This window comes from Gasterosteus aculeatus, chromosome 1 (assembly GCF_964276395.1).
Source record: "Gasterosteus aculeatus chromosome 1, fGasAcu3.hap1.1, whole genome shotgun sequence".
NCBI lineage: Eukaryota > Metazoa > Chordata > Actinopteri > Perciformes > Gasterosteidae > Gasterosteus > Gasterosteus aculeatus.
Genome location: NC_135688.1, coordinates 7136303 through 7158764, shown reverse-complemented (window position 1 = coordinate 7158764; position 22462 = coordinate 7136303). Strand labels below are relative to the sequence as shown.

The 22462-nt window shown below is 45.3% G+C and overlaps 1 protein-coding gene across 1 annotated transcript; it reads left to right on the top strand.

Moving 5' to 3' along the window:
* Positions 1-1355: 1355 nt before the first annotated feature.
* Positions 1356-20891, top strand: inppl1a (inositol polyphosphate phosphatase-like 1a). Its single transcript, XM_078098425.1, has 27 exons — positions 1356-2253; positions 6742-6805; positions 7434-7581; positions 7671-7752; positions 8806-8952; positions 9296-9386; positions 10214-10303; positions 10573-10668; positions 12132-12282; positions 12687-12793; positions 13195-13297; positions 13475-13671; positions 13790-13907; positions 14353-14449; positions 14582-14720; positions 14809-14908; positions 15031-15119; positions 15227-15308; positions 15469-15558; positions 15775-15888; positions 16232-16408; positions 16507-16662; positions 16858-16942; positions 17300-17386; positions 17525-18335; positions 18526-18659; positions 18810-20891. Exons 1-27 carry the CDS (start codon positions 2075-2077, stop codon positions 18907-18909), a joined length of 3834 nt encoding a protein of 1277 aa, XP_077954551.1. The 5' UTR covers positions 1356-2074; the 3' UTR covers positions 18910-20891.
* The last annotated feature ends 1571 nt before the right edge of the window (positions 20892-22462 follow it).

Sequence of the window (22462 nt, the reverse complement as noted above, 5' to 3'; positions counted from 1 at the left end):
GAACGACAAAAGATAACCTGACACAGACAAGTGGGGAACTGAGGCTTAAATACAGGTGGGGGTGATTACAAACTAAACTCAGCTGTGGGGGGAAACTAGATACAGGAAGTGCCGTGGTTACAAAAATAAAACAGGAAGTTAATCTTCAGTCTCTTCGAGTCGTCACAAACGTAATCCTAGTAGTTCACACAACAAGGTTAACTTGACCTTAGATGTAATTTCATACTCTGCAGGATGGTACTCAGACATGTAAATATGCAGACTACAAAAGTTTACTTATAACTAGAGTCATTTTCACACAACATTAACAGCGTAATTGTGTTGATTTGGTCATGCACTGGCAAACATACTGTGCATCGCTTCTTCCTCACCTAAAGTGACCCTCTGATAGGCAGTACGTAACAACATGGACAGTTTTCTGGCCTGACTCTCGGGCACAACTTTACAAAAGTTGTGTTGTGGGTTTGTAATGAGCAGTACAGCCTCACTGTGATCTCAGCATGGCCACAGACTAACTTTTGTTCCAGTTTCCAGACAATTACGGCAGGATGAAAAAGAAACCAAATGTGCAAAATATTAAATTCTCAAGATCTATTCTAGTAAAAGCAGTTTGGTTAAAATCCCACATTTTTGCGACACAACTGTATAATCCCTGCATGCAGACGTATTGTTAAGCCGTATACTTTTACAGTCAACTCACAGGCATACACAGTGTGATGGCATAGTCAGAAATAGAATTGGGATGGCTGTCTTCCATGAGGCTATTAATACTCCCGCTTTTCTGAGATCATTGGAAACACACACACACACACACACTACCCTGCACAACGCACACCCTCTCCCCTAACTGAACTGTAGGTGTAGGGCTGTGTGTGTGTGTCTGTGTGTGTGTGACCAGATTTTAGGAGTCAGACTTTTTGTGGGGATGAAAATACATTCAAAATACAAACCTCTAAATGTTGCCTTGGCTGTTTTCTGTGTTTTGCCGGTCTGGCCCCTAAGTTGACAGTTTTACAGGATGTATTCTTTTGGGAAAAGAGGAGGTTTGTATAACTTGATTTTAGCTTGAGAAATTACAGCAGTCTGACCTCCTCCGTGGCTGCAGGTCACACTGATATTCAAAGAGGAAAGACAAACTGAACTTTATTTCCCCTGTTTGGACAAGGAAGAAGGCCTTGCATTTTTTAATCAAGTAAAAATAATCCTACCACTGTGGAATAACATTTCAAGTGTAAAGTTAAACTGTTACGGATGTACACTGTTGTATTAAGGTTATGACTACTTTTATTGCATTAATGTGAATAAAACGTTTGAATGTTGATGGTGGTCAGGGTGACGCAAGAGCATTGTTTTTGGTTGATTACATATTTTGCACGTAAAATCTGCAAATCTACAAAGCGACTAACTAAAGCTGTCAGATAAATTAATTGCTGTTATACAATAACAGTTTGTAAATGTAGCCGTGTAAAAATATGAGTTTGCATAAAGGTATCTCATAACTGTAGGGTAAATGAGTAAATCTTTATCCTTATGCCTTATTCCTTCTGTCTTTTCCATCCAAGCGTCCCTTTATCGCTCGGTCCATCCCGTCCAGATATTTCCGTCAAGCTAGCGAGACGCAATAACAACACCTGGGTAACTTTGCCTATAAAATAAAGTGTCGTGGTCTATTTCTTCAACAGGCTCTTTTATTTTTGAAAGTCCTACCGGAAGTGCAGCATGCTAGCGACACGCTCCGCTTGACGTGGGTCGTCCCCGCCGTCGCTCCCCGGTCTCCACTCTGGATTTACATACCCCGATTTCCGTGGGACTGGGAAGCTAAAGAAGAGGGTGGCGAGTTTTTTCAGAAACCGAGGAAACAGACGCTCACGTTGCGACTTGACAAATCACAACTTTTAGCCACTTCCCGTCGGTTCTTTCGCGTCTTCCCGACCTCCGACGGAATAACGTTCTCGCGACTTTCCCCCCGCTGGACTTTACCCTCCTCTCGCCTGGAGAAGGGCCGGAAGGCTCTCGGAGAAGTTCTGGGAAGCAGCCTGAGAGTTGAACCCGGTTTTCCGAAGGGGCTGTGGCCATGGCCGGGGGTGGAGGGGGTGGAGGCGTTTCACCGTTGGGGCCCGCACCGCCGACGTGGTATCACCGGGACCTGAGTCGGGCGGCGGCCGAGGAGCTGCTGGCCCGGGCCGGGAGAGACGGCAGCTTCCTGGTGCGGGACAGCGAGAGCGTCAACGGGGCTTACGCGCTGTGTGTCCTGTGAGTACCTCCATCAGAAAACAGACGCTGGTTGCGACTCTTACCGCGTGTGTGTCTGTGTGTGTGTCTGTCTGTGTGTGCGGGGGGGCGGTGGCTTGTTTGGCCCCCTATTCCGGGGAAGAGTTGTTAACCGTGTCCCGGTTTTAGTTTGAAGTTAGATGTTTACTCTGCGCGCCTTCTTTACAACTCTCCTTGTTGTTGTTGTTGTTGTTGTTGCTCTGCCAAGCTACACAAGAGAGTCCACACAACCGCGTTAAAACAGGTTTGGGCCGAATATGGTTAGTTTAGTTTACTCTCTGTAAGTCTGGCAGGGGAGAGCCTGTTGAACCCCAGCATGGCACACAGCTTTAGGCCTCTGTGTGTGTGTGTGTGTGTGTGTGTGTGTGTGTGTGTGCGTGTGTGTGTGTGTGTGTGTGTGTGTGTGTGTGTGTGTGTGTGTGTGTCTCTCCTCTCTGATGTGGGCTGCACCACCCTTTTTCTACAGGCCACCGCATCTGGATCGGTGTTGGAGGTAAATATAAGCTCTGGCCTGGCTGAAGTTTTTAATTTAAAGGGCCGATGTGAGATGAGTGCAGCAGTGTAGCAGCTGGTGCATTACAGAATACTTTATAAAACGTATATATATATTTTTACGTGGAGATTTTGGCACCAATCACGTCCATCAACACACACAACCTCACCACTTGCAACACTCCTCTTGTCGTATAACAAATCCCGTAAAAGGCAATAAGACGGCATCCCAGTTTTGGTCACTAGCTCGTAAAAATATATGATGCTGTTTTCTTTTTTTTTTTGTGGATCCATATTATTTCAGTAGGTCACTCTATTTTCAACAACATGCCACACATCCATGCAGCATCTGTTTTTTTGTATTTATTCCAGTCAGTCTCCACCTCTCCCTTCCTCTCCCCTCTCCCCTTTCACATCATGCATCATTTTTCTTCATGATACCTAAAGCTTCTTATGGACAGGCGTTTTGTCAAACTTTACTCAAAAATACAATGTCACTGCCCTTTACCAACACGTTTTGCTTCTACGTACCCAAAAACGAATGTTAAAATAAGTATTACACCATCCTCACAGGTCGTGTGGACCAGTGTTTTTAGCGCAATATGAAAGAAACACGCTCTCTATCCTCGCGAAGGTTATGTTTGAGAAAAGTCATGACTCTGTATCGGTCAAGCATTTGACTCATTCTCGGGAACTTGTGCAGGGTAAATGACCTTCCCGGGAAGTACAATCTGAATGTGAAAAGGTTCCCGACTGCTGGGTGACGCGCCGCGTTTAGTCACGGCCCCGACTGTGCCGCTCTGCAGGCTCGGGGCTGATGTCTGTATCAGGTCCTCTCAATATTAAATATCTTCCCTGCCTGAAGCACAGATGTGACTAGTTCAGTCCTGATGCCGAGTACAGTGCGATACCAGTGTGTTAGTTAATAAGCTGTATGACTCACTGTGTTATTTATCAACAAAGTAATCAATTATTTACCACGAAATGGGTAAAAAGTTGTCACAATTAACTGGCCTGACTGTTTATTCCTCACACATCATATAGTAACATATGCTTTAATTTGATTAGCTGTCTACTAGTAAAAAAAAAACCTATTTAGCTGGTGAGCTTGCCTTTAATTAGTAAGTCGTCTCTGTGAGGAAACAACATTGTCTTCAAGCTAAAAGCACCTTTTCAAGGCCCCGGCTCACAGGAACTGTCGTGGTGTTTTGCTGAGCTTGCCCTCGTGACTCTCACAAACAGATATTTGTGCTTCCCTTCTGAAGGATTCGGAGGGGCCGGCGCGCATTGGAAGCGTTTATATTCTGCCGCCGTCTGAGAATAGACGAGTGGAAGGCGACTTTACGGAGGCATTGGGACGGACTCCCGGGCCGCTCCGTCTCGCTCGGCTTTTCGCTTCCTCTTTGTGGACATTTCCGTCTGTAGAATTTTGTGTGCCTGCATGCAGATTTTTGTAGGAAGTGACCACTTTGACGAGCTTACGGTTTGTGTTTTTATCTAACAGGGATGTTTATGTGTGTTTCTGAATAACACGCAGGAAGTGAGACCTTTTTATCGTCCGCTGCCACAGACTCCGATTTGAACAACGTTCGGGAAAAGGCAGCTGAAGCAAGCGTGTGACCGCTACAGTTTTTTTTTTTTTCATGATGGAAAGATGTTGTTGTGTCTCAGTGCAGCGCGTCTAAACATGTCAACATGTGTGTGTGTGTGTGTGTGTGTGTGTGTGTGTTGGTGTTGAGCACATAGATGTTTCTGAGAGAGAATTCCTCATCGGGAAGTCTTGTGAGTGACCGTGTATTATCGTCTTGTGCAGTTACCATGTTGCTTCCTGCACCTTTGACAGTTCTTCTGTTAGAACCCCCACGTTAGATGTCTGAACGATCTGCGATGGCGTAAAAACTTGTTTTGATCCCAATGCCCCTTTTCACACATCTTCATCTCAATTGTCATAATTTGAAGCCAAATACATTTCTGGAACTCAACCCTGCTGTTCTTTACCGCTATCGTCTGCTCGAGGGTTGAGTTTATATAGAAACTGGTAATTAATAGAGAACTGTGGCATTCACTTGGACTCATCTGAGTCTGCCTTTGGTGAACAATTACATTTCCCTCATAATTTGGGCTTTGTTGTATTCTACAGTTTGTACTATAAGTTTGGTCTGGCTACAGCAGAGACACAGGTTACATTTGGAATGATCAGTAGCATTATAAAGCAACTCTTTGCTCATTCATGTCTGCCAGTCAATGGAGTATTTTGATTTTCATACTGTTTACAGTGGGGGGGGGTCGACTGACCTGCTGCATTTGAGCTTAAAGTTGGACGAGAGAGGAGGAGGAGAGGGAGGTGGCACTATAAGCCACGGGGAGCCAGTGGGGTCATTATCCTCAAGAAACTGTATTGTTGATCTCACACACACACACACACACACACACACACACACACACACACACACACACACACACACACACATACAAACTCATTGTGTCCGTCTCGATCCCGCAATCTTTTCTCCCCCTCCCTCTCCCTATCTCCCCCCTGTCATAGCTTTGCTGCTACTGAAACAATAGTATTTACGCCGCAGAAAATCTCCTCAGCTGCCAACAGGAAAACCAGCACACACAAGCGCTCTGCTGTACACTGACTGCAGTGACTCCTGTGCATGGAGGCCGTGCTACGGGACCCACAATGCATGTGTTGATAATGTTACAGAGGCCTGTCGGACAAACGGGAACCACCGACCGTGTTTACTTCTGGATTAAATATATACGTTTTTGCTGGAGGCCCGATATACGGAACTCTGCCCCCTCCTTAGGGAAATAGTCAAAGGTCAAACGGTTAAAGGTTTAGAATGACATAATCTGGTGCCCTGTCAACCCCCCCCGCCCCCACACACCCAAATAAGTGTATTTCATTTTCTGTTAGGCTAATAGTATATATTCAGATCTTCATCAGGCTCAAGGTTGAGGAACCTGGTTTTCTGATCGCCGTTGACCCATCTGATAGAAACAGATGCAGGTTTGTTTTAAAACTCTAATTAAAAGTGACTCTTTTGCTGAAGTCCATTGGAAGCTGGCCTGGAGTATTCAGTCCGTGCTTTACTTCAGTGTTTACTTGTGAGACACTGACCTGGAAAAACAGCGGGGGGGGGTCACGGCCAGATGAATTCCGGTCATTGATGTGTCCTTTCCTCGATTTACACAGAGTATACACAGACCCACACATACTGTAAATAAGCACAGTGGAAGCGCTGCAGCAGTAAAAGCATTACTTAAGCGCTTTGCATAGGCCGCCATGCTTACACCCACACGTCTAAACAGATGCACAACCATAACACATGCGTGCAGTGTACACACCAACGGACACGAACCACAACATCTGCCTGGCAAATTGAACATTTCGTGTCCGGGCCACTGAGCAGACATGAAGTGTGGACATGAAAATCATTAAAGTCCAGCTGGCGGCTGCAGCCCCGGCTGTGCAGTAACGATGTCACAGCGTTGAACTGCAATTGGTAAGGAAAGAAAAAGCTTCACGGTTCAATTAAATTAAATTAAAAAACTCTGAAATGTGATGCATACAAAGAAATACCACATATTCTTTGAGTGATGCAAAAACTTAACCTGGTCATTTTCCTTTTAATCCGTAATCCTTCCTATCTCACAATTTGTAATGGTTATTTTTCTTCCTTTTATTTTTTGTGAGGATGAAGCCCACTCCCAACTGTGACAGACAGCAACAGGTTGAAGCTCTACGCCGTGAACGTTGAACCCTTCATTTTCATACAGGCAGCCACACACTCACTGGGCTCAAGAACAAGAAAGAGAACAAGAAAGAGAGTCCCCCAGTCGGGACGGGACAATTCTTACTATCATTCTAATCAAACTGTAGTCAAAACCTTGTCCCCCTTTGTCTGTTGTTCCCCTCCATTCACTTCAGTCGTTTGACCTTCATCTTTTTCTTGTTTCTTTCTCCTGTAGGTTTCAGAAGCATGTCCACACATACAGAATCCTCCCAGACGATGAAGGATTTCTCGCAGTACAGGTACATAAAAATACAGACGCACACACTCATTCACATAAGCACGCACGTCACTCCGTGCTGCAAAAACTGTATTTGCTTCAGTAGCAGCTGGCAGGCAGAGATGCTTTTGTTGGCACTCTCTCCCTCTCACACACACACACACACACACACGTACACCAACAGCAGCCTCTTTGTGCGTTGTTTCCAACAGCTGTGAAGTCCTCACAACCAGCCACACACACACATACACACGTTCTGACTCTCTTCCACACCGACACACGGACACTTAAGACTATCCGCGTGGTCGCATCGCAGACATCTGTGTCCCTGCTGTGTGATTTCGGGGTCTTAGCTGTTGCATTGAGGAGAGTCTAGAAGTCTAATTCTGCATCCTGGAAGTGAGCTCGTTTTGGGGCAATGTTTACAGAAACACTTCTTCCTGGTTTGGAATTATATTCAACCCGCTGGGTCATCTTTGCTTACACAACATGTAAATGTGTAACAATAGGGGCCGCCAGAGATTTCAATAACACAACTGGTGGAGTTTAAGGGGTTTGGATGCTATTGTTCTGCTAAAAAAAAACCTCCATGTCCTCCGTCTCTTGATCTGTGTGTGTGTGTGTGTGTCCCTCCTTGACTGTCGTCCCAGACATCTCAGGGCGTGCAGCCCAAGCGGTTCAAGACGTTGCTGGAGTTGGTGTCGTTGTACCTGCAGCCCAGCCAGGGTCTGGTCACCACGCTGCTGTACGCGGTGGAGAGAGAGGAGACCGCGGTCAGCGACGACCGCGACTATTCAGGTAACGCCAAGAGGATCCACAGCGGCACACCGGCGCACTCGCACGTCCTCTCGTCACGCGGTGACCCCCTCCTATTCTGTGATTGGTAGACGGTGAGGATGAGAAGCCGCCCCTCCCCCCTCGCTCTGTCTCCAGCTGCCCCCCACCTGGACCAGACACACCAACAGAGAGGTACCACGCCTTTATGAGCAGTCTCCTCATTGTGTCCAGTTGACAATGTGGAAATGTGAAAGCTCAGAATGAAATCACAAACCGCTTGCAGAGATTCTCGACAATGTGTTTAACATGTGTTACGCACACAACCGCAACAAACGCACACACAGACCCACAGAGGAAGGATGTTGCCTCAATGTGAATGCAATTACGTCTCCTCCGCTCACAAAAAGAAACACAAGTATACACACACTCACGCACACATCATGCAGTAAACATCAGACACATCAAACTGTCTCTCACACTCACAAATGTTGACTAGAGACACACACACATTATAACCTCCGCTCTACACAGTCCGTTTGCAACGAAGATCACATCCAGTCCCAAACGACGGTGCTCACAGTTGATGTTTTCATGATCTGTATTGCTCACATATGTTCATATTAATGATTAAAGATCACTTTGGTGCAGTTAGTGTTCACAAGACGTTACTAACAAACCCCGGGTCGGATGTTCCTAAAGTAAAAGAAGACCCAGGAAGTGGTGTGCTTTAATGAACCGTCACGCTTTCAGTTTACGATGAAATTAATGAACCGTCTTCGTCCTTTTCGAACACGATGTATTTCACGTACGATTCCTTAAATTGACCTAAATGAGCGCAAAAGACTGTTGCGCCTTTAACAGTCTGCTGCTTGGCAGACTTTGCATGTCAAAAAAAATAAGGTACAAGGAAGTTTACTCTGAGGCCACAGTCTGGACCGTAATTAAGGATTGTGATCAGTTAATGATTTAGTTGCAGCGGTTTGTGTGTCTGTGGGTGGCAGGGTAGACATAAGTCAGCTCTTTGTATAAAAGGAAAAGTGAGATTCAAAGCATCCTGACTGCTCAGACTCACACACTTACACCTATGTGGCTACTAAGAGGTCCATGACTTGTGTGACTTGTTGTTTAAAGGTCCAGCTGAAGGTTTATTCTTTATGTACTAGTAGCATAAAAAGAATCAATGCAGCGACTACGTGCAAGTGGGGATTCTAAATACTCAATGGACTTTGTTTGGATTTGTTTCAGTGCTCCAGCAGCTAACGGCCTCAGCACCATCTCCCACGAGTACCTGAAGGGAAGCTACGCACTGGACCTCGAGGCGGTCAAACAGGGAGCCTGCTCCCTGCCTCACCTCAACAAGACGCTATTGGCCTCCTGCAAAGGCCTAAATGGGTAAGAAGGACGTCCCTGGACATCTGTAGACAGCACGTATTCCCCACATAATCCACACAGAGCAATTATTTTACATACGGAATGTGCTATTGTTAAATTTTAAAAACATTATGCTTCCAATCGTCTCTTGTTGTGGTCACAGCGGCACATGTTGCACATTCAAACATTGTTATAAGCCGTGGAAAATATACTAAACTGGAACCCAGGAAGTAACAAATGTAACTTCATGTTGTGGTTATTTATCACCTGTGACATGCAAACATAAAACCACTAAATATCTGATTTCCTTTTAGATGCATCTAAATTAAGTAGGACGTGAATCTCTTTCCATTTCCCCCTGTAGGGAGGTGGATAAAGTTCTGTCGGGTCTGGAGATCCTGTCTAAAGTTTTTGATCAGCAGAGTTCTTTCATGGTCTCCAAGATGATCCAACAGGTACGCGTCTGTGACTCTTAGTGTGAGTCTTTGTGTGTGCGTGCACGCTCATTGCCTCTAGACAAAATAATACCCACGTTATTATATATGTAGACCCTCGTTCCCTCACCGCCAACCCGCGGGCAATAGTCCGATTGTTTGATTTCCAAGCTGTGAGACATTAATGGATAGTTGGACGGTGATCTTCTTTTTAACGGCTTCCTTTTAGTCTTGTTTCTCCAGACTGAAAACAAAATGTTCCGCCAACTTCCTAAACAGCCACTTCTCTGTTCTCTTCAAAAAATAAAAAAAGACTCGTTGTGATTCACGGGCGACACTGCTCACATTAAACGTGATGTGTGTCACATGAGAATGTCAGCAATGGAATATGTGATATAATGTGCTTAAGTAACGAGTTGATACCTCGTTTTTAAGCCCCGCTAACTAGTGAAGCTCCTCATGCACAGAGCAGCCAATGAGAATTAGTCAGAGATTCAGACACAAGTTCATGTTAAAAAAATAATCCTCATCCCTTCATGATTGATTGATTGATCCACTGTGTTGCACGTCATTGTGCTGGCATCAGTTCGGCGGTCATCCAGCACACACTTACATGTCGCTCTGTGTTTTAATACAATCTGCTTCATTCATAAATGGGTCTATGCAGCCTCAAAAACAATTGTAGTTTAAATGTCTGTTTGTTGTGGGGCATTCATTCAGTTGCTTTTCCTCCTTAAAAGCCAGCTTGGCTGCAGGACATAACAGATCTCCTCCTGTCTGTTCTTACGCCTGGTTCTTCATTTCAAACGGTTCGGTTGATTTTGGTTCAAATTTCTTTCCTCCATCAGTCGGTGAATCAGGGTGGAGACCAGGCGTTGGAGAACCTCGTGACCAAGCTGGCAATTCTCAAAGACCTGCTGTCCTCCATAGAGAAGAAGGTACACAGAAATATGTAAACATATGCAGGCGTTGACCCTCACATATGATCGCTTTGGCTTCTTCTTTACAGTTTGACCTGCTCTGCCATGTTAATATTTGATTTACAGTTATATATAATATTTGGTTCTCTCGCAGGAAACTGATTTATTGTTGACACAACACCTCACAGATTCTCTTGTTGTGTCCTGTTGTTTTTTATCTTGTGTTTCTTTCATTTCTTTGTTCTAGCTCACACTTTTGATTGCTTTTCTTTTCCCCGCCCCCCCAGGCTCTGAAAACTCTCCAGGACCTGAGTTTGTCCCCCTGCTCCCTCCCCCCTCTTTCCATGCGTCACAGCAAAGCCATCCCTGTGCAGGCCTTTGAGGTTCGGCTGCGCACACACACACACACACACACACACCTCACCTGTAAACTCATGAACACACACATTTTATTAGTGCTTGTCTCTTCAGGGCGATATATAGGAGGGGAGTATTAAGCCAGGAGCGATCTTCTGTTTTGAGCTTTTGACCTTTGCAGGAAGCGCATTATCTAAAAACTGTAAAAGAAAATATAATTAATCCTTACAGGGAGGAATAAAGCAAGAATATCTGCATTTTTGGAGTTATCAAAGTGAAGCCACACTTTTTGAGATACTCAACGTCTCTGGAGCCAAATACCCTTCATTAAACTTTCAAGCACTGCTCGTCTTTCTTTTGATGTAGTTATTCACGCTTCATTCCTAATCTTAAATCAATGACATCTCCTGTTTCATGAAAGGAGTAGGATCGTCAGGAAACGATTGTTTTATCATTTATTTATGTTGATTTTAGTCTGGAAGCAAACCGGAGATCTCTTATTACAACCTCCATGTTTGTTTCATTAAGTGTCATAATAGCGGACTGGTGGTTTCGTTTCACAGAAGATCGACTGAAATCGAATTACAGTAAAACAGGGTGTAAAGTCACATATTCCTTTACACACCGCAGGAAGTTTGTGAGCAGAGCTGCTATGAGACCACAGGAATGTGTGTGATGCACTTCCTGTGACGTTAGTGGCTTTGTCATAGTATGTTGTATTTATCTGGTTTGGTATCATAGTTTCACACAATTTGATGCGTATAACTGATGCTGTGACTTTTGGTCGCAAGGTTATAGTTGTTTTATTTTGTGCCGATGGCATAACGTATAGACGTGCAGAGAAAAAAAGCGGAAAAGTCAGGATAATAAGAAAGCGCTTGCTATTCGAGGCGTAACGGTAAAGCGGGGTTATTATCAGAAGGAAAACACGTGGGGCAGAGGGTGAGACGGAGAAGAGCTGAATGATTTTAAATATTAGCCACGTTGGCATCATTTGTGGTGACCTCCTTTCTGCAACTTCCTGTTGCACAGGAACAGAAGGGTTGTTAAGATGAAAAGAAGTATTTAAGGCGTGGAGCCTGATTCATCCAGCGCCTCTCAAAGAAACCTCATGGCTTTACGCGGCTTTACGCGATGCCTGTATTCCGCCTAAAACAACAAATAAGAGAATACAGAATATTGTCTATGAACCTCCAAATTCCTCCTTTTTGTTGTGATATTTCTAGTCTAGCTGGCCAGATTGAACCAACGCAATCTGTTGATGCTATGGAAGCAGCCAGCTTGTTTTGTATGTCGTGACAGTAGAGGGAGAGTCCACTACTTTCACTATGGAGACCCCTGGTGGTCTCAGGACTCTACATGACTGGGCACACACACACTTTTTAGAAATGCACCACAAGCACCAGTTTCTATGAACGTGGGTGTGTGTGTGTGTGTGTGTGTATGTGTGTGTGTGTGTTTTATTCCCTTTTTCTGATCCACACTTCAGGTGAAGCTGGACGTCTACCTGGCAGAGCTGACAAAGATCGGAAAGAGTCAGAAGTACACTCTGTCTGTGGACGTGGAGGGTGGGCGGCTGGTAGTGATGAAGAAGGTGAAGGACAGCCAGGAGGACTGGACCACCTTCACACACGACAAAAGTGAGCACGTCATCAGCAGAACGCTGTAACGGAAATAGTGACATAACTTCATAACTTATCTTAAGTCTTGTGATCAGCTGTTTTTAGACAAGCGCGAGGAAAGACCACGTTCAATACCTATGTGATCATTTATCTGTTGAGCAGCACCTCCTCTACTCTTCTGTGTCCAAAGGGTGTCATCATTTTATTTGATGTTATTGGATGTGCTTCAAAGCAGTGTTGTTAACCTTGAGTAATGTGTCAGTTTTAGCTGTTTTTAAAGGTCTGTGAATGGTGAGATTGCATTATTTTCCTCATGTTGTTGATCTATTACGTGATATTGCTAAGGCTCCTGGCCTTTCTCTCTCTTTCCGTATCACTGACCTTTCTGTCCTCTGCGTGTCCCGTCTTTTTGTTTGTCTCAGTCCGTCAGCTGATCAAGTCTCAGCGGGTGCAGAATAAACTGGGCATTGTCTTTGAGAAGGAGAAGGACAAGAACCAGAGGAAAGACTTCATCTTTGCCAGTGCCAAGGTCTGCGCACACACACACACACACACACACTTCCTCAAATGAACATTCTTAGTAGAATCTTTTACAGTCATTCAAAGATACAAAAATTTATATTCAAACTAACTGAGAAATATTCTGATCAGACGCACACACAAACCACTCTAATGCAGTTTCCACTCAGACTCCTTCTGAAAAGTGATTCATCTTGGATCTTTTCTCTTCAACAAGGAACATTTATTGTAAAATATCAAAAGGATTCGTCTTCAGTCAGTCCTGTGTATATTTGTCGGTTTAAAGAAAGGCACATATACTCACACCGATTGTGAGTCGGCTCTCCCTATCATGGCAACGTCCACTCACTGTGTGTGTGTGTGTGTGTGTGTGTGTGTGTGTGTGTGTGTGTGTGTGTGTGTGTGTTTCAGAAGCGGGAGGCATTTTGTCAGCTGCTCCAGTTAATGAAGAACAAACATTCCAACCAAGACGAGCCCGACATGATTTCCATCTTCATAGGCTCCTGGAATATGGGTCAGACACAAACACACGTTATTCTTAATGCCTTCAGAAACGTTCTTCTTTTCAGCAACACTCACTGAATTACGTATTTGGTTGCCGTACATGTAAAGGGAAGCATGTCTGTATCTCCAGAGCTTGGCATTTGTATTTCTGAAAATCAGGATGTAATGTTCTGTTGGTGGTTTCCAGGCTCGGTGCCTGCGCCTAAGTCTCAGGCCTCGTGGGTGTTGTGTCGCGGCCTCGGGAAAACTCTAGACGAGATTACGGTCACCATCCCCCATGACCTTTACGTGTTCGGAAGCCAAGAAAACTCTGTGTGTGATCGGGAGTGGGTGGAGTCGCTACGTGCCATGTTGAAAGAACAGACCGAACTGGATTATAAACCGGTGAGCAAACAAAATGATTTCGTGTAAATATCAAAACCATTGATTCATTGCTCTTTTTGAGCTCACCTATCGACTAATTGGTTCTCAACTCTCCGTCGTCGTGGTTCTGCGGTTGCAGATCGCAGTGCAAACTCTGTGGAACATAAAAATCGCTGTGTTGGTGAAACCGGAACACGAGAACCGGATCAGCCACGTGGGAATGTCCAGCGTCAAGACGGGCATCGCCAACACGCTGGGTAACCGCCGCACCCGGTGTCTCTTTCCTTCTTCACATGCTTTACTGTCCTCTCAGAATATGAAGAAATGGAATAACTGCACTTTCAAACACTGACTTGTTTCTGTTAACAAAAGGCTAGTTAGAGGATATATTCTGGATTTTATTACTTGTGACTGTTGTGATCACACTAAAAAATGTAATCTACTTGCATCTACTTGATGCCATTACATTAATTTAAAAGTTCATTTCAAAACTAAGAGATTGAATCTACATTTAATTATTATTATTAATTATTATTTTATTAATTATTTCACACAAACTAAAGATTCCCTTAGCATTGTGTCTTGACATTTTAATGCGATTTATTATCAGGATTATTTTTGCTTAATAACGTATTGCTGGTGGTCATTAGTTAATAAAAGTAATGTATTCATTTTGTTTGTCATGACGTTTGTTTGTCAAAGGTAACAAAGGAGCTGTGGGCGTCTCCTTCATGTTCAACGGGACGTCTTTCGGCTTTGTGAACTGTCACTTGACGTCAGGGAATGAGAAGATTGCCAGGTATCTGCCACAGGCCACCTCCTTTTGGGATCTACTCCCATACTCTGTGGTTGATATACTTTTACAATGCGTCAGAAAACATGACAAACTGGTCGCGTTCATTAACCTTTCATTACCTATTTCCTCCTGCAGGAGGAACCAGAACTACCTAGATATCCTCCGCCTGCTGTCGCTGGGAGACAAACAGCTGAGCTCCTTCGACATCTCGCTGCGCTTCACACACCTCTTCTGGCTGGGAGACCTCAACTACAGGCTGGATATGGATATACAGGTGAGGCAGAACCCGGACACACATGTGCACAGTGATGGAATGCAGCAGATGTGCGTGACACCTGCATCTCTCTCGTCTCTGCGAGCAGGAGATTTTAAACTACATCAACAGGAAGGAGTTTGAGCCCCTGCTGAAGGTGGACCAGCTCAACCTAGAGAGAGAGAAGAACAAAGTCTTTCTACGCTTTGGTTAGTTTACCTGCGATTACAGTGCTGCTGAGCTCCTCTCTCTCATGCACAGTGGTATCAATCAGCAAAAGAAATCAGTGTCTAAGTCTGTGAGTACTGACCCAGTGTCTGCTTGTTTGCAGGGGAGGAAGAGATCTCGTTCCCACCCACCTACCGCTATGAACGTGGATCAAGGGACACGTATGTCTGGCAGAAGCAGAAGGCAACTGGGGTACGTTTACTAACTCCAATCACATCACAGACTGACCCCCCCTCCCCCTGCCAGCCATGTCTGACAACTGATGACTCGGCTGTCTTCTGCTGTTCTGTCCGGCGCAGATGAGGACGAATGTTCCGTCCTGGTGTGACAGGATCCTGTGGAAGTCGTACCCAGAGACACACATTGTCTGTAACTCCTATGGTGAGGAGTCATTCCTACAATAGTCATAATTCAGTGTAACAGAGGAAGTTATTTCATGAACTGTACATCTGGCTCTAGTGGGGGAATTTCCGATGGACATTTTAAACTTCTCTGCAGCCGGTACATGATGTTGAAACTTGTGTGTTCTTTTGTTTGTCAGGCTGTACGGATGATATAGTGACCAGTGATCATTCCCCTGTGTTTGGCACCTTCGAGGTGGGGGTGACCTCCCAGTTTGTCTCTAAGAAAGGTGCAAGTGAATTAAGTAAAATTCTTCACAACATTGTTATTTATTTTACTTTGTTTATTTTTGAATTGCTCTCCCTCCTGGTTGTACCTCTTTCTTTCACTTCTTTCTCTTTTCAAGGCTGTGGATACTGTACAATTTGATCATTTCAGCTGACAAACTTATGTGTCTGTGGTCTGTTTAATGAGCAGCATTGTTTCTCTCATTGTTTCTCTGCAGGTCTGCCGAAGACGTCAGAGCAGGCCTACATTGAGTTTGAGAGCATCGAGGCCATTGTGAAGACGGCGAGCAGGACCAAGTTTTTCATTGAATTCTACTCTACGTGTCTGGAAGGTGAGAAGAGCGCGCCTGCACCTTTGCATCAAAATCCGCAAGGGAGTTACAGTGCTCAGCGGGTTCCTGTGACGCCCAGTGGATTTAGTAAAGAATTCCATCTGTTTCTTCTTTGTGTTGCTCGCTCCCTCCCTCCCTTCCTCAGGCAGTCAGTATACCTTTAAGCTTGAATCCACTTTTGACCTCTGCCGCATCCCCGCCTCCTGTCCGCCGTGTACTTTTGAATGAAATGCAATAGAAACATCTTCCTTATCTCCTTCCCACTCCTCCTCCCAAACCTCCCTTTGTCCCCCCCACCCCTCCCACCGTCCCTGCATTTCCGTCTTTTTTCCTCCATCTCTAGAGTTTAAGAAGAGCTACGAGAACGACAGTCAGAGCAGCGACAACGTCAACTTCCTGCGCGTGGGCTGGTCCAACAAGCAGCTGACGACGCTCAAACCTCTTCTGTCAGACATCGAGTACCTCCAGGACCAACATCTGCTGCTCACAGTGAAATCCCTAGATGGATACGAGTCCTACGGTGCGAAGAGACTGTTTACGTTTGTGATGAGGCCGTGCAATTCTTTGAGGTGGACTTTGAGTCTGACGAATGAAAACACGTGTGTGTTTCCCTGCTAGGAGAGTGTGTGTTGGCTCTGAAGTCTATGATTGGAAGCACAGCACAGCAGTTCCACACCTACCTGTCCCACCGGGGCGAGGAAACGGGGAATATCAGGGGGTCCATGAGGGTCAGAGTCCCTTCCGAACGAATGGGAACCAGGGAGAGACTCTACGGTAAGGCCCCGTCCATGTGGATGCGTGCTGATAGTCCTGTACTGGCGCAGGCCATCTATCCAGAGAAGATGAAAGATGTAAAGGAAGCAGTTGTGACCAATGCAAGATATTTTAAGCTTTAAAAATTTGCAGGTGTAAATGGATCAAATGATGTGTGACTGATGTTAAAGTGGTATTTTTATCTTTGTATTTCAGAGTGGATCAGTGTGGACAAGGATGAGACGGGGGGGCCTAAAGGGAAATCCACTTTGGTATCGAAAGTGGGGCATGAATACGTCAAGTCAGTACTCTCTACTTCTTTAGTTTTGCACTAATATTTTAATAAATTGAAACTGTTAACCAATTATTTTTTTCCAGAGTACCATTTACAAAAGTATTTATTCTTTGTAGCAATCTTTTTATGGTTTAATATGGAATAAATCATGTTGCATTTAGGAAATAATCACAATATTATTTGATTATGTGGGCCATTTACCTGATCCACTACGGATAAAATGCTACATTTTGGGACTCTGCATTTCTACCCTTTTTTAAATTCCGATATCTGTCACCTTTCATTGGGAATGTGCACGAAAGCACCGTTCCCCATCCTCCACTTTGTCACACCAGCTGACTTTTTGTGACGCTGTCTCTGCAGGCCGCATGTAGTTCGAAAACAGCTTGGAGAGCTCGGGAAAGTGAGTGAGGAAGGAGAAAGGACCAGCAAAGAGGAAACTACTGCAAGGTACCGCCCGACTTCTTTAGATTGTAAACACTCCACCGCTTTGATGTAGAAATATCAACAGAGCATTTATGTGAAAACCACGAAACCCAAAAGCCGAGCTATCGACCACCTGTTCCGTTTTTTCTGTATGTTCTTCAGACCTAAACAGGAGGCACCAGACGGCGACCCCTCGATCTGCAAGAACAGCTACAATAATCCCGCCTACTACATCCTAGAGGGCGTTCCCAACCATTCGGCGGCTCCTCTTTCACCCGAGCTCCTCTCATCTCCCACCTCCCCAAACACCCAGGTAGCTAAAGCCCCCCCTCCTCCCTCAGCCGGAGCTCGCACCAAACCATCGTATGCGGCCTCGGGGCCCTGTCACCCACGCAGACACATGATGGGTCACACGGTCCGCGCCATCAGCGAGGAGGGCTCCTCGGAGGACGACGGAGGCGCCTGTGGGGCAGGAGCCCAGGCGGGCGGTGTCGGAGTAACAGTTGGCAGCACACTGAACCGACCTCCTCCTGACTTCCCCCCTCCTCCCCTTCCTAAGGGAGCCCTGGAGATGGGTGCAGAATGCCCCTTCTCCAAACCCCGCTCCATTTACCCGGACCTAGCAGAGGTCAGGATCCCAGCAGCCAGCCATGCTGCCCCGCCGGGGCTCGGAGAGGGTTTTAGACGAGGAGGAGGAGCAGGAGGAGGAGGAGCGGGAGGAGGAGGAGCAGGAGGAGGAGGAGCGGGAGGAGGAGGAGGAGGAGGCGCTGGACCGTTGGACGACCAGTCGTGTTCCGTGCTCCAGATGGCAAAGACGCTGAGTGAGAGCGAGTTTCCCGGGCAGCCTGCGCGCGCTCCGTCTGCGCCGCCGCCTCTCAGAGGGCAGCCGATGGGTTTGGGTCTGGACGCCTGCCGCACCTTCCCGCCCAGAAATGCCATCACGGAGAGCATTGCGGAGGACGTCCCCGAGGAGGTGAGCAGTCCATTTAGAGATAACACACAGTCGCTCATTCAAAGGTAGAAATGTAACACTTTGGCAGCCACGGGAAGTGAAGCGGTGATTTGTGAGTGTTGTTTTGTGGGCGTGTGGGAGCTGTGAGGAGCCGCGATGTTCATACAGATGTTTTTCAAGCTGATCCTCTGTATCATTTCCACCCCCACAGGCGCTGTGGGGCAGCAGCAGTTCGTCTTTGTCTGTTGGGGAGTCGTCAGTGGGGGAGTGGCTGCAGAGGCTGGGACTGGAGAGGTATGAGCCGGGCCTTCTGCACAACGGCTGGGACGACCTGGAGTTCCTCAGGTACGTGCACACATTCAGACACTCGTTCATGTCCGGGTGCAAAGTAAAGGTTGCTCTAGACCTCTGTGCTCACTAATATTTGCTGTTATTCTTTTTGGTAAATCATTATTGTTCCATAATAATTGTTATTTTTTGTGGGGGCTGTTTCAGTGATATTACTGAAGAGGACCTGGAAGAGGCGGGAGTGTTCGACCCCGCTCACATGCAAATCCTGCTGGAGAGCCTCAAGCAGCAGCAGCAGCAGAAATAAAACTCTGGTCCAAGCCGGCCCGGCACAAAACCGGGGCCCGAGAGTCTAAATCCAGCTCAACTGAACTGAAATGAGCTGAAATGTGCCAAATGATGCCAGACTGTGCCTTCTGAAAGAAATTGCACTTTTCTTTGGTTGAAAACACTTCAAACCACCATCTTTTTCAGATGTACTGTAGTGTGTGTTTTGTCGCAGAAGTAGCCTTATTTAAAGAGAATAATTTCAGTCCTTCACGTGACACTACATGACCTTGATGGGATCTCATTGTTTTTCTGGCCACACAGAATTGGAGATGGGACGTGCATGTAGAGCAGCTGATGCAGCCTCAATGTCGTACCGTCACTTCTGACCTGCGGCCTGCGACGAGCTAGCTTCACAGCTTGTCTTTCTGTGTCCTGAAAACCATAAATCAAGTGAAAGGAGATTTCCAAATTGAAAGCTAAATGAAAACAGGGATTTTTATGGGAAGCAGGAGGCCTGTCTCCCTGTCTGGTCACATTCGGGGTGAAGGGCGATGTCCGCACGCAGCTGCTTAGGCCGCGCTTGTGTCAAGATAAAGCTAGGTCAGCTTGCAATTCTCATATGTTGTACTTCTGTGATCATGTGTGGGCCGGCGTTGTTTAAATGGTGGCAATCATCGGCTCAGTGTCTCCGCACATATTTATGGTTTCATTTTATTTTTTTAAGGAAAAAGGGAATACGTAGAGCAAACCAACCAAACAGGTCCCGGTGGAATTAAGAGTGTTTGTTTTGCTGTGGTACAACATTTACCTGTTAGCCCTCAGCACCTATGTGTGATCAGTTCACGCTGAACACCAACGTTTCAGCTTTTTTCATGAAGCCTCCCGATTGTGACAAGTTGATTGCATTGTTGGAAGATGAGAATTTCATTTTAGAAATCCGTAAACACTGACAAATGAGTACCGAAGTGCATAAGGCTTTATTTCATTACAATTTTACATGAGGTAAACTGAAGGTTTTATCCAGCACATTTATTATTTTCACCCTTTTAATTGTCCGCGAGGAAACTAAAATTGCATTTATAGAAGACGACCCAATCTTATTTTAACATATCTTTCCTTCATTTCTCTCTTAATTGTCTTAACGGAATTGGTTGACATGGCTAAATAGATAAACTAATGATAACGTTCTACAGACGAGTATTTACTTACTGTTGTCCAAAACATGACACCAAAACACTTTCCCTTTAACACTGTCTAAAGATTTTGTGGATTTTTTATTTTCTTACATGCCATGTCATATATTTAGTTGCTGTGGGAGAACCTACCCCCTCCCATGATTAATTAAAATCAAAACAAAAGTCAGGTTTCTGCAGGACATTGAAGAGTTGAAGGCTGACGTTGTTCCCTCATGTAACCAGCAGGTGGTGCTGCTTCTCCTTAAACCTCACCAGAAGGTTTCATGCTGACTGAGCGAGACGCACCCAAGTCATGTTTAGTGAATAAAGTGGGTGTTTTATGTATTGTTATTTAGCTAGTTAACTAATTTAAATCCTGCCTCCTCTGCCTCTATGACTAGAGGCCCGACCGATAAGCCAGTTTGTAGTTGTTTTAAGAGATGCTGATGTGAAATCGCTGAACTTTCAATGGATGTGTTGTTTCATAATTGCGAGTAAACGTGTGTTTGTAGAAGTTTCATGTTTTTCTCTCCTATCTTTCCTTGTGACAAAAAAAAAGTCCTTGTGTTACGTTGCTTTCATTCAAACCTCTGCCATGTTGTTGCTTGTGTGTAATACAAGTTGTTTAATTTTCTAACAGCCCAACGGCCATGATGCAGAGAATTTGTGCGTGTATCTGTTTGTCTGTATGAGGGAGAGGCACCATTGTTGTTTTTCCTGACACTTTCTCGTGTATCTTATTCCTTTGTGTAGTCACCTCTTTTTCACTATGTTAAGTTAATGTAAGTTGGCCGTGACATTTCTATTTTAATTTTTTAATTAAAATCTAATACTTTCCAAGTTTTCCACATGTTTTATTTGTCCTCTGTGGGGGGGGAGGTGTGCGCTCGGTCCAGTTTTTATTCCACTGGTTTGAGGAGCTTGTTTACGAGTGTTTGTGAAAACGGCTTTAATTGTGTCCGAGGTGTCATCATTCCGTTACGCACAAGAAAACAGGTCATTAAACGCATCACATAGTGCTTCCATAATGCGATTTATTAGAATATTCAGAGTAGTGCTATAACTTCTCATTCGCTGGAGCTTCTATCGATTCATAGTTTTCATGGTCTGTCAGACAGATGCTCCGCGATGAAATAAATCTGTAAAGCAACGTGAGAGGAATAAACAAAGGGCTACCTAATATTTATTTTACTAATTACGGAATTTACAGTCACAAAATTTCAGGAGCAGTTCAAAGAAATGTGTTGGTTTCCTCACTGACATAATAAAGAATATTAATAAATACATGTTTTTTTCCCGCCTTTTTGAGTAGATAACTGGAGTAAAGCCTCTTTAAAAAGTCATCTCTGAAATCCGTTCTTCTTTCAGGGATTTTGCTACAAAATGAAATAGAGATGATACACAAGCGACTTTGCTGAGGTGGAGAGAAAAGTACAAATGGCTGTTTCTTTTTTTTTCCTTCATTTTTTGCAAAAGAAACATGGAGGTCAACAGGAAAATAAATTGGGGACTTAAAGTAGAAAACTCCAGCAACGTTCTGCATCTCCCTCTCTCTCTCACCCAATATAGATATATATATATATATATATATATATATATATATATATATATATATATATATATATATATATATATATATATATATATCTATATTGCCAACATTTAACCAGCTTGTGTTGCATTTCTGACAGAGACCCTCATCTGTGGGCTGCGGGAGATCAAAAAGGGACGATGAGATCCGTCCACTAGAGTTCAGGCCGCGGCCAACTCGTTCCGTCCGGCAGGAGGATCCTCAAACGACTCTTCAGTCAGCGACACAGGTGATGAACTCGCCGCGGTACCGTGAACCCAACAGTATCAGTCGCTAATAATAAGAGTGGGGGGGGGGGCACACTCTGCTCTTTGTGTAACTGCATCTTTTACACCTCTCCACCCAAAGAACAGGGTGAACAGCAAGTTCCACCACGACTTTCCCCAGGCAGAATGTTAACAAAGTGCCCACTGTTTGATAGAGAAAGGCCTGGTGGGACGGAGGGGAAGGGATGGGACCGTAAAGCCTGGGGGAGGCCCGGTGGAGGAGGGGGGGGTCCACATTGAGAGTGACAGCGGGGGGGGGGGGGGGGGGGGGACTCAGGACTTGATACAGTAAAGGAGATGGAGCGGGAGGAGGGGATGAACTGGGGAGGTGTCTGGTCTGGACCCGGCTGCTCTAATTGGATTTTGGGTTGCTCTGGTCTGCTCCGGGAAGAGATTTACTGGGGGGGGGGGGGGTGTCAGGGAGCTTAAAGGATGTTGTGCTTGAGGATCGGAGTTTGTTTGTTTGGTTTCCCCCAGCAGAGACTGGAGCGGGATGTTTGGACTTCTGCTTTAAGACCCTCGGTACCTGACCGCCATGCTCATCGTGGGGGGGGGGGG